An 11,763-nucleotide genomic window follows, 5' to 3' on the forward strand; every position below is an offset into this window, starting at 1 on the left:
CCAAAGGGGATGGAGGGGAGATTGCAGAGATGTAAACAGTGTGCTCCCCCTCAGGAACCCAGTGTTCATGGGGGGCAGCCAAACGGTCTGGTGGAAGTTTGACCAGTGGAGCTTCTGATGACAACTACGGCCAACACTCACCAACCAGCAGAGGGAAACCTACCCACTGTTGTATGTGTGTGTGTGTGTGTGTGGTGTCAGACACTGGGAATCAGTGAATTCCACTGATTAGTGAAATCGTGACAAACTACAAATACTCTGAGTACGCCACAGGCAGGGGTCTGCAACCTATGGCTCCTGAGCCACATCCAGCTCTTTAGCCTGTTTGCGATAGTTCCCTGAAACATTAAGTCAACCACCAAAATAATTCGATTTCACATCAAAATAGTGGGTTTTTTGCAACAAAACCGTTGAAATTCCTCAGCAGGCCATGAGCCATTGAGTCAACAAAGGGCAATTCAAATGTTTCTGGCTGATTTCTCCGGACACTGCACTCACCTTGCATAAACAGCAGTTCCTGCCATAAGCACCACGGGCACAAATCTACGCTCTAAACTGACACTTGGTCCCTACTGCTTACACTGGCAGTAGTGGCAGCACGGCTGCCAACCTCCCCCTCTGCCTGAGACAGTCCATTGCCTCTCATTTAGCAGTCCAACAGCCAAAATAAACCTGTGTTCCAATTGCAGACACATCAAAAAGCAGTGGGTTGAGAAAAGACAAGAGTACGGTTTGCGACTGGAGCCAAGTCGTCTGCCAAACCTGTGTGCCAAGGTGCTGATGGATGTGAGTGAGTGGGAATTGCACCTTACCTCCTTCTTCCTCTTTATAACTTTGGGTATTTTCCCCTCTTTTATCTTTTTGGGTTTCTTCTTCTTTTGTTGCTTGAGAGAGTCGTCATCCGAGAAGAAGCTGTCGAGGGGAGTGAGGGGAACGTTGTTGCGCTCACCTTCATCATCCTCATCTGCTAGCAAAAAAAAGAGACAAAAAAACATCTGCTCAGGAACATGATGCACATGCAGAGCACGGAAGACAGATGTGAGGTATTTGAAAGTTGAAGTCAAATATTAGGGCTGTCAAACATTTCTGATCTGATTAATTATGATTAATCATTATTTCAATTAGTCACGATTAATCATGATTGTAATTAACAATATTCCTAATTATAAACTGCTGGAACGGAAAGACAAATAACAGCAGATGAATTTTGTAACAAATCCAAATGATAATATTATATATGTAAAAATGTCAAAAGAAATATGCAAAAGTAAAGATTGTTTCATAGAGTTGGTGATTTTTTGTCGTTAATGTGCATCTTGTAGAATGCTTTGAAAGTTTCTTTCAAAACCGTAATCTTTCAATAGTCCCTCACAATCTATTTCACGAGCTTGTTAGTCATAGACGGTTCACGGCCCTGATCTCAGTGAGGCTGGTGTGAGGTAAGCTGGGCCTCTGACCTGAAAATGATCCTCCACAATTGAATGGTTGGCATTGATATGCTATGTTAATGCTCTAGGTGATTTGTCAAACTTTCCCCTGCAGTGTGTGGAAATAATGTGGATCAACTGTGTATTGGAGCAACAATAAGTGGAGGAACGTCCGATTTATTGGATATTCAACACAGTGATGAAACACGTGATTAAATTGTGAACTTCAACAGCCCTAGTAAATATATCTAGTCCTAAAACTGCTACAGTTAGCATTCAGCATGGACGATGAGGGATTTCTCTGATTTTTTTTTTATAATTTTTTAACATTAGTGCAAACATGTTTGTTAAATGAACAGGTACTAGAGTTTGGTAAGAACAACATCCCACAGAAGAAAACGATTAATCAGTGCAAATGACATCATTAGAGAAGGTCAATAATACAACATATTGGCGTTTCTCAGCACAGCAGCGAGGTGTAAAATCAGTCAGTTTTTAGAAAAATAAAAATGATGAATTGCAGCCCACAGGAGCACTTGGCAAAGTAAACCCATAACCACACATCATTGAGTGTGGATCAACTTTACTCATCAGATGACAAATAGATGGAGTGCCTGCCCTGCTGCTAAATGGGAACTCCCCGGAGGACCACTGAGGTATACTGAGCATATCATCCGCCTTTCATGCTCGCTGGCACTAACACGACCTGCTGCTGGTTGTCAGACGTACTGTCTCAAAGCCGCTGTGTACAAACGTGCTGACTGCGGAGCACAGCAGCAGACTGCACCGATGCCACAGTGGGTCACAGAGGAGTCAGTGGAGGAGAGAGGGAGAGAGTCCTGAACAATGCATCACATTACGGAGACACGCGGAAAATAACTCACACAGGATGCGACTTGATTTTCCCTCTCTGCTCATTTTCTCTCAGTGCGTCTGCCTTCACATGCAGAAACCCCGGTCATAGGGAATTAAATATGCAGCACATGTATCACAGCCAATCAGCCACACTAGCCCTGCAGGCTACCACTCCCCTGGGCAGCTGGAGAGAAAGATCAGGGAGAAGGGATTCCTGGGTAATGGACGAAAACCTCACCAGCCACTTACCTGTGTTTAGCTACAGCAGCAGGAGGTATCACACACACACACACACACACACACACACACACAGTGAGGTCAATTTTGATGTTTTTATTTAAAATGTTGAAAAAAGATTTTCAACTGGTTTTATTTACAATCCAGTAATCTATGAACCCTGGAGTTCCTTTGTGTTTACTTTGTTGACTCTCTACACTAGCATTACTATAGGGTGAAAATGTGAGATCTATGGGGAATCTGTATCTATATTTGGAGAGAAACAGTCCAGTCTCCATGAGATCAACTGTAATGGTTTTAAGGATACACGTTCTCTGTCACCTGAGGCTAAAGCTAAACAGGCTAAATCTAAATCGGTCCTGATTTAGAAATGAGGCCGCAAATAAACCACAAATAAAAGACTGGTGACAATAACAAGTCTGTAAACACCCATATTTTTTTCATTGAATGGACAGTGACTGACAGTTCCATGAGGAGAACTCGATTTCAACACAGAGCTGATATTTGGGGGCGTTATCAGGAACATCATTATTGCGTATACAAAAGGATACTTGATCCAGAGTAGTATGATTTAAAACAACATGCACAGTATTGCCTCAATTTGAAGCAGTTCATGTTGCATTGTGTTTGTAACAATATCTTGAGCGAATAGGTAAAGAGTGTATTCTCCTGAATTTCAAGTTTAGCTTTTCGCTGTTCAGCTGTATTCACATTTGGTCGTTTTGGATAATGTGTTTATACTATTTTACAATGACAACAATTTTACAGTTTACACTGAGTACTGAAGTAAGAGCAGAGCTGTTATATATATTAAAACTGACCCGAGTTCACCTTTACAGTCAGCTTTTTTTAGCTTATGCAAGCTAACACCGCTTAACTTTAGTTTTTACTAAACTTCAGCATTTTCATTGCAAGCGTGTTAAAATGCTACAACATCACTGAGTGAGTGCTGCATCATCAGCATTGGACAGTAGGAAAATATGCAAACCTAAGTGCATCCATTTGAAAGATTTTTATTGCCAATGATGTCTTGAGTGTACGGTATCTTCCTTAGACCGTGTCTGTGCTGATGTTAGCATTTCATAACTGCTGTGCTTGAAGTTTAGCCTAGCAAAACCGCTGCAACATCTGTGGTTGACCTGTAAGTTTGGAGTCTGGTATAAAAAAAAATTTTAAAAACTGAGCAGGCTGTCCTCAAGGATTTTAGTCATTAGAGGATTCCACAGCAGTACAACTGAGTGTTTAAAAACAACTGTGTGTGACCCTTTCAGTCCTGCTGGAGAAAATGGGATGTGGAGTTCCCAGAGGAAAGGACAAGATGGGATCATTTTATTTTCACATAATACATCGTTCCTCAGTGGAAGTCAGAGACTAACTTGACAAAGTGTGGCTGCGCGGCAGTGATGCAAATCCAACATTCCTAGAAGGGCTTGGCCACACAGACTTACCAATTAGAAGAGGGATTCACAAGAGAGTGCCAATTGGGGAGACTAGAGATTACTGAAAATAAGTATTAACCCTTTCACTTCTGGTGCGTGCGGGGAAATATGTAGTCACACTGGCGTTGTCGGCTACACAGAAGGCAAGACACAGCCAGAGGGTTTTTTTCATTGATTTTGTGCTTATGGCTCAGGCGTCAGATGCCTTCAGACGAGGACATCCATGCACTATTATAAGTAAACAGAGTCATCAAAGTGATGGAAGGATAAGTCTGTAATGGCTTCATTAAAACCATCCAACGCGCATAATGCACAACATCATAATGCCTTCAGCACAGAGAAAGAACGCTCAGAGGCAGAACAGCTCAGAGGCCGAAGCCTGTTCTAATACATACATTTTGAGGGTTTAGTCTACGCACGCACAGCAGAAAAGAATGGTGTCAACCTTTGCAGCAAAGAATCCAAAAATAGACTTTGTTCCAGTTAGGGATAACATATGCATGCTCACAAAAAGCCCATGATAATCTTTTAATTTTAGAGAAGAACAAAACAATTAAAGGCAAAAACACAATGGAACAATCTGTGTCAGTGTCGAGAACCCGGAGCAGAACAAAGGGAATTAGGACACTCCATGCTCCACACCAAATAAAGGCTATAATGGGATAACATTTAGGTTTCTAAAGTTCCCTCAGGATGTGCTTCTGCATTGCTCAGTTTTAATTGCACTGGAGAATTTTTATGCGGAGGGAAAAAAAACGTGATCTGGATTCCTGACCTTGTCTGTCACTTTGATGTCTGTTGATGGGGGTCGTAAACTGTTCCTAAAGCGCCTCCTACACCGGCAGCATAACAATGCTTTTCCATGTTTTCGCAGTGTTAATATGAGGCGCTGATTTTCAAACAGGAAGAACATTAGCTGCCGACATGAGACACCAGACTGACACAAGAAAAGAAGTGTATGTGTCTCTCAACGTGGAAGAAGAAGTGGCACCTGCCGTCATCGGCAGCACCTTTGCTTCCTCTCACTTGTTTTACTGAGCCTGTGGTTTTATGGCGACACACATCAGTGCTTGTGTTCTCCCTCAGGCTACAGCTGGCAGTCACACATGCCTCAAACGTTCTAACACTTCTCTTTGTGTCTCCCATTTCCTTCCTTGTTTATTCCCTGCTGTACTTTTTTTCCACATTTGAATTATCAATCGGAAATACACAACAAAGGTTTGAATGCAAGGTCTGGGAGTTATTTTAATGTACAAGACTGAAATATAAGCAGGAAACCTAATCTCTAAGGCAACACGGCAGGTGGTATTGTTGCTGTACAGCAAGATGATCACTGGTTTAAGCTTTTACTTGACATATGTTTGTGTGTTTCCTTGAACGCAGGTGTGGATTTAAGAGTGAATGTTCTCTTTATGTTGCCCTTAGATGAACTAGAGAACTGCCCCAGTGTTACCCCACCCTCGCCTGTTGACTGCTGGGATTAATCCAAAAGGAATAAGCATCAGAGATACTTGAAGACAATTACTTTTTACTGCTACTGCTACTACTAATACTGCGTAATCCTAATGTCATATTATTTCATCTATGAAGACTTCGATTTATCCCTTGTTATTTGTCCTAAAGTCAAAAGTATTTTATACTTAGTTTAAAATATATATATGTGGTGATTTAGTGTGTGATTAAAGATATAAGTTCTGCCTTGCCTCGGATCTTCATGACCTTACACCAACGTGGTTCTCACATGTTGCTGTTAAAGTGAAATCAAAATTTGAATGCTGAGAGTTAACCACATAGAAGAGAATAAAAAAACAACACCATGTACTGCACTGGCCCAGCACAGAGACACAACAGAGCAATTACACATATGCTGTCTGTTCATGAGTACAGCACAGGGTCATACAGTCCGACACAAGGCCAACCTTAGTCATAACACTCTAAGGTCAACAGTTTAGTGCCCAGTTAGCCAGAACTTAAACTAACTTGTTTAGTTAAGGTTGGCTCAGGTAAACCTCAATTGTTACTTTTCCTATTCCTACAGGCCTAGACTGCTGAGGGAACTCCCCAGGTGCAGAAAACACTGTTTTTTTATTCTCATTATATAACACCATGTCTTCTCTTTTGGTTCATTTGTAATTTTCCACTCCACTCTGCGTCTTTGCATCATGACATCTCTGATTTAAAGACATTTATCCATCCATCCTCCGCAGGTTCACACATTGACTGGCTGTAAGGCAAAGCACTGACCACTGCTACACTGTACTACAGCATGCTGATTAGGGTATTTTTTATAGAATATCAATACATTATTGTCTAAACATGCAGTTATTTACTCAATGATTCAATTTCTTAGTTTTTTTGGGGGGGGGCAGTGGGGGGGTAATTACAAAGTGATAAAAAAGGGGGGGGCAGTGGGGGGTAATTACAAAGTGATAAAAAACATGTATCTACATGGCAAGTACAATCTCCAACAGGCAGCTCATTAATAAAGTTTTAGGCAGACTGGATGACGGTGTCATTTTCAGCCCCTGGAGATCATACCCAAATTAGGTTTTGTGTGAGGCCAGCACGTGAACTAATTCAACTGCCTCTCAAGTAGGGGAATTAGCAGTCAATGGATGTGGTGACCCGAGCATTACAACCGTCAATAACCAGAGGCAGGGGAGAGGACGTGGTTGAGTAAATGGATAAGCTGTGTTTACTGTGGCCAACACGTGGTTTTCACACCTCTGCGGCCATGCAGTGCTGAGGAGGAAATAAAGTTGGAGCAGCGTCACTAGGATTCCACCTGAAGACATCATTTCTACAAGATGATGTTGGCACCACCGTTGCCTCGAACAGCACGAGCAGGCGTTGTTACAGAGGACGAGGCAACATCGCCATCATTTTACAGCAACGCCGACTCTCCACAAAAAATGAACACCGCGGTGTTAAGCATCAATCTTCACCCATAAAATTGCGTTTTAGGACAGGAGACACAGCCAGACACTTGCACAGCGAATGGCCGGGGAAAGAGAAAGGAGGAAAATCGGCCCAGAAGACAAACCGTGCAGCGGTGGACGTCTCTCGCAGCCGAAGTCACACATGCGAGGACAGCCTCGAAATCAAACTGCTCCCACCTTAAAGACAACTGGATCGTCCACAAAATAATTGCATGACTTCGCCTAATGCACCCCACCTCCCTTCCTCCTCCTCCACCCCCTGCTCCTGCTGCTCCTGCTCTCAGGACAAGCCCTTTCCCCCGCATTTCAAGGCGTAGCGGCGCAGAAATAATGTGAAGGACACCCCGCCTCCCCCATTTCTTCCTCCTCACCTGGCATGTCGTCTCCAAAATCCATGTCGTCCTGTCCCTCGTCTTCATTACTCAGCGACCCCGGCATCTTTAGCTCATCGCCCCCAAACCCCCTTTTTCAGTGGAGGATACAGAAAGTTAACCCTCCACACGCCGCAGCTCTGCCGCTTTCTTCACCAAAAAATCTAACCGTCGCACAGTTTGAAATATAAACTACCTTAAAAAAATTAAAAAGCTTTTCTCTCTAAAAGTTATAAATATTTATCCGGCATAAACATAAATATTTCCACTGATCTCTATCCAGGTCCACCAGTCTGAAAAATAAGAAAGACAAAAATGGAACACACATGCCCAGATTGTGACGTCTGGTCTGTTGCCATGACGATACATCCCATAATTTCACCCACAACTAGTTAGGCATGCTCCACTAGTTACCACTTTAACTAGTACTGTGGGAATAAAAGGTAAAAAAAATGATAATAATTCCCTGGGTGTGCAGCAGGACAGTCAGCCACTAATAAGAGGATTCTCCCCCGCTGCTGCTGCGGCTGTCACCGGTTCGTTCTCCCTGCTCCACAAATAAAGACAAACTTCTGGCCGTGTCCCTCTGCTTCCAGGTGGGACAGACGGGATGCTTGTTGATTTTAAATTACTTTTTTGTGTGCTTTTTTTCTTTTCTTTTTACAAGCCACGTTGTTTTAATTAAAGGTGACAAAAGCTCCGAGTGAAATCAAGCACAATTAAAATGTTCCTCTTATCAATGTTTATCAACTTCCGCCTTTTCCAGACAACCACGCGCGCGCTAATGACTTCATACTGAGAAGAGCACAGACTGTTGTCATGGTAACCAGCACAGCTGTCTGTAACACTGCCTGGACCAGAGAGACAGTAAAAGAGAGGGAGGCAGAGAAGCAAGAGAGAGACAGAGAGGGAGATACAAAAGAGATGGACGGAAACAAAGAGAGTCGGAAACAAAGATGAAAAGATAGAGGCAGAAAGAAAGAACAAAACGAGAAATGACAGAATATAATCCCTGAAAAGAACAAGATACACTGAGACTGAAAAATTAGACCAAAAAAATTGAGCAATACATATAAACAGGGAGGAGGTGCAGTTAGACAGAAGGTGGAGACAAATCTATAAATGAAGGAAATAAAAGACAAACAAAAATCCACAAAAAAGACCCTAATGCAGTAAAGTGAAAAGGGAAGAAAAATTGGGAGTGATAAAAAAAGAAATCTACCAAGACTGGAAAGAGAAAAATAAACAGAAATGCTGTGAAACAGGAAGACAGATGAAGAGGATTTGTTGCTGCAGTACTTGTTTCCCTGAAGAATATTACACATCACCGCCTAAATATTTGACTAAACACAAACAGAAAAAAGACAAAAGAAAGACCATTTGTGTCTTGAGTATTTTATTAAAAGTGGTGTCAGATTTAATCTTCCTCCTCTTCCTCTTCATCCTGGTTGATCTGGAAGTAGCGCAGCTCGTAGCTCTCCTTGGTGTTAGCCACGACCCTCAACCAGTCTCTGAGGTTGTTCTTTTTCAGGTACTTCTTAGTGAGGTACTTCAAGTACCTGAAACAGAGAACGGTGTGGTTAAAAAAGGTGAATAAAGTAACGTTTAACAACATGAATCTGTTAAATGTGGAAATGTAAATCTGTAAATCTGAAACATAATTATCTTGAAAAGCTCCAAAAATATCTAGTTAATATTTTATTAATATCTGATTAATCTATGGAGCCATAAAATTAAATAATAATGTGTGTTAACACAGTAAAGCTCAGAATATCAGACTTGTTTAGGATGTACAACTCACAACAGCAACGTCTCCCAAGATTTCAATGTCACATACAACAGAAAAATTAATTTCTTTGTGCAATGAAATTAACTCTTTGCCGTCCACACTGATGCTGGGTTTTACATAATTGTAAAGAATATGATAAGTACAATATGTTAGAGCCAACTTTGAATAAAATATCACAGTTAATTTAAGTTCTTTCATTTTGCCAACCTACAATTCTAGTCAACTGTAGGTATTATAATATTGTAATACCTGTGGTCAGTAGGGCCAAGTATTCAAGGTGTATTGTGTTGCCATTAAAACACAGCTGTTCAATTAGAACTTCAGTTTGAGCAGATTTTAAAACCCTGAAAGTTTGTAAAGTCAGACTTGTTTGGCAGCTGATCGACAACAGGTTTCTACAAAATTCAGACCAAAACATCCAAATGTCTTGAATAATATAAATGTATTGATAAATGTGTTGAGTCTTGAGTCTATTCTGTACCGCAACACACTCACTGCAATTCATATACATCAGCTGGGAGACTGGTATTTTGAAGTATTTCTCAGTACAGGCAGAGTTAAGCTGAATATTCAGCTGATATTCTTTTGTATAGTACACCACTAACACTTGCACATTGCTAGGTTATTAGAGTTTTGATTGTTCCACAATTCAAATTTAAAAACGAATTTATAATACCTGCTAATCAGTCTCTCAGAGTTTTTTCCTAAAATGACCAGAGACTGGGCGACCCTGAGGTTGTACGGTAATCTTAAAACAGACGGAAAAAATACACCTGAAGTGTAGAGGTTGAACGCTGGGAATTGTTGAAGTGTTTGATTAAAAGCCTGCAGTGATGAAAAACTGACACTTTGTTGAAAACTAATACTTTTCACAAACAAACGACGGTCTCCTTTCTGAATGTATATGTTTATTTTCACAAACAAACGAGGGTCTCCTTTCTGAATGTATATGTTTATGTAGACATCACAGTACATACATGACTTGTAAAGCACTGCCAAATTAAAATGCTATACCTCTTTGAGAAGGGAACTTCAGAGTTCACAGCAATCTTGCTCTTGCTCCTCTCAATGGACACCACACCACCACCGAGGTTTCCAGCTTTTCCGTTCACCTTAATTCTTTCCTGCAGGAACTTCTCCTGTCAGTGCAAAGAAAACAGCAGGTCACGAAAAAATGCATCTTAATAAAAATACCGTAACCAGAACCTCTGCAGATTAAGAAAATAACTACAAGAAACTGACAACTATATTTGATACAAATCTGCTTGGATCATGACATCACAAAATAAATACAATAATACAAATACATCACTCATTCATCTCTGTATTTCTCATCAACAATATTTTCTTATACAAAACTAACTGCACATTATTATAGAGCGTAAATTGATACAAAATGAACCGTGTTCGACCAACACTTTGTCCAAAAGCTGTTGCTCCAAAGTGTCACTTTCAGTGGGCTATGCCCTTTAGGTGAAATGGAGACTGGTTCACGCTTTTGGATCACAGAGCATGTGTGTGACCTGATTTACTTACAAAATTGGCAGCATCCATGATGCCATCCTCCACAGGATGTGTGCAGTCCAGGGTGAATTTTAGGATTTGCTTCTTCCTCTTCCCACCCGGTTTCCTGACCAACTGCTTTTTCTAGAACACATGGTTACAAACAAACTTTAACTGTAGATAAAAACAATAACTATCAATGAGACAGTGCTGCCAACACTGCGGAACATTGAAACATTTAAACCGTTTTTATATTTCACGACAGTTTCCTCAGGTTTGCTGCTAGCTAACGTTAGCATCTAGTGTTAGCCCAACGTGGTGACCAAAACAGTAAATTAAACACAATCGGACATTCACTCTGTCGCTGCTACGTAAATATATAATTAATACAAATAAATAACTTAAATGTATGTCAGAAATATCCTGACATATTTAGTAGGTTGGCAGTTTATTCGACTAGTGAGGTACTCACAATCGGGGCCATGGCTGACACGTTCAGCAAAAGGAAGGAGGATAGATTGCGCAGGACGTATAATACGCCGCTGCTAAATCGATCACACTCTTCGTCGAACTTTTTGGGTTCGATTAAGAATGTCTCTCCCTGTGAACTGAATTATTAAAACTACCCATGTACTAATTAGTCATCCTTTACTATAATCTATTTAATAAATAGAGTATGTTATTGAATATCTCGCAAAAATCTAATACTAGTAGCAGTGGAAACTTGTGGAATGTGGTGCTGCTATAAATAGCTCCGCTGCTAATAGTAAAATGTCATTCTGTGCTTTGTAAACACTATTGCAGGTACATGTACATATCATATAGAACTAAAATGATGAAATAAATTGTTTAACTTTCTAAAAAGTACTTTACAAATGTGAGATTTGTAACTTAGTAATACACTTTTTTGACATTTGTTTCAGTAAATACAAGAAAATACTAATAACAAACCCTAGAAAAAGGTTGGGCACAGGCAGGGAATCACAAGCATTGAGGTTTTGCTTTAATGTTCTCTCTGTTTTGACATTCAATGTACAATTTAAAAAAAACTAGAAATAGACAGTGTTTATTTAAAGTAATACAAATAATTTGGGACACCAATATATATCTCACCTTTGCACATACAGGGGCTGGCACTCAGCGGGCTCTGTCAGCTGCCTGGCAGTGGGATCCTGTCGGCTACTACCAGAGTGTTTCTGCATT

General features: G+C 40.7%; 2 protein-coding genes across 2 annotated transcripts in view; both read right to left on the reverse strand.

Moving 5' to 3' along the window:
* The window catches only part of chd5 (chromodomain helicase DNA binding protein 5), a 35,155-nt gene extending 26,658 nt beyond the window's left edge, over window positions 1-8,497 (reverse strand). Inside the window, 2 exon segments of the mRNA XM_017036724.2 lie at window positions 813-967; window positions 7,269-8,497. Coding sequence (XP_016892213.1) covers window positions 813-967; window positions 7,269-7,335 — 222 coding nt within the window. The 5' untranslated portion in view covers window positions 7,336-8,497.
* A 150-nt stretch (window positions 8,498-8,647) lies between these two features.
* rpl22 (ribosomal protein L22) lies at window positions 8,648-11,175 on the reverse strand. The gene is made up of 4 exons (XM_008321035.3): window positions 11,033-11,175; window positions 10,594-10,704; window positions 10,072-10,196; window positions 8,648-8,827 (listed from the first exon to the last, which is right to left on the reverse strand). Exons 1-4 carry the CDS (start codon window positions 11,042-11,044, stop codon window positions 8,686-8,688), a joined length of 390 nt encoding a protein of 129 aa, XP_008319257.1. The 5' UTR covers window positions 11,045-11,175; the 3' UTR covers window positions 8,648-8,685.
* Window positions 11,176-11,763: the final 588 nt, after the last annotated feature.

This window comes from Cynoglossus semilaevis, chromosome 11, assembly GCF_000523025.1.
Source record: "Cynoglossus semilaevis isolate Cse_v1.0 chromosome 11, Cse_v1.0, whole genome shotgun sequence".
NCBI lineage: Eukaryota > Metazoa > Chordata > Actinopteri > Pleuronectiformes > Cynoglossidae > Cynoglossus > Cynoglossus semilaevis.

Excerpts from the sequence above, each read along its gene's own strand:
- rpl22 (XM_008321035.3), bottom strand. Across the intron at positions 10,197-10,593 it reads TCATGGATGCTGCCAATTTT|GAGAAGTTCCTGCAGGAAAG; the intron begins GTAAGTAAATCA and ends TTGCACTGACAG. Across the intron at positions 8,828-10,071 it reads GAAGTTCCCTTCTCAAAGAG|GTACTTGAAGTACCTCACTA; the intron begins GTATAGCATTTT and ends TCTCTGTTTCAG.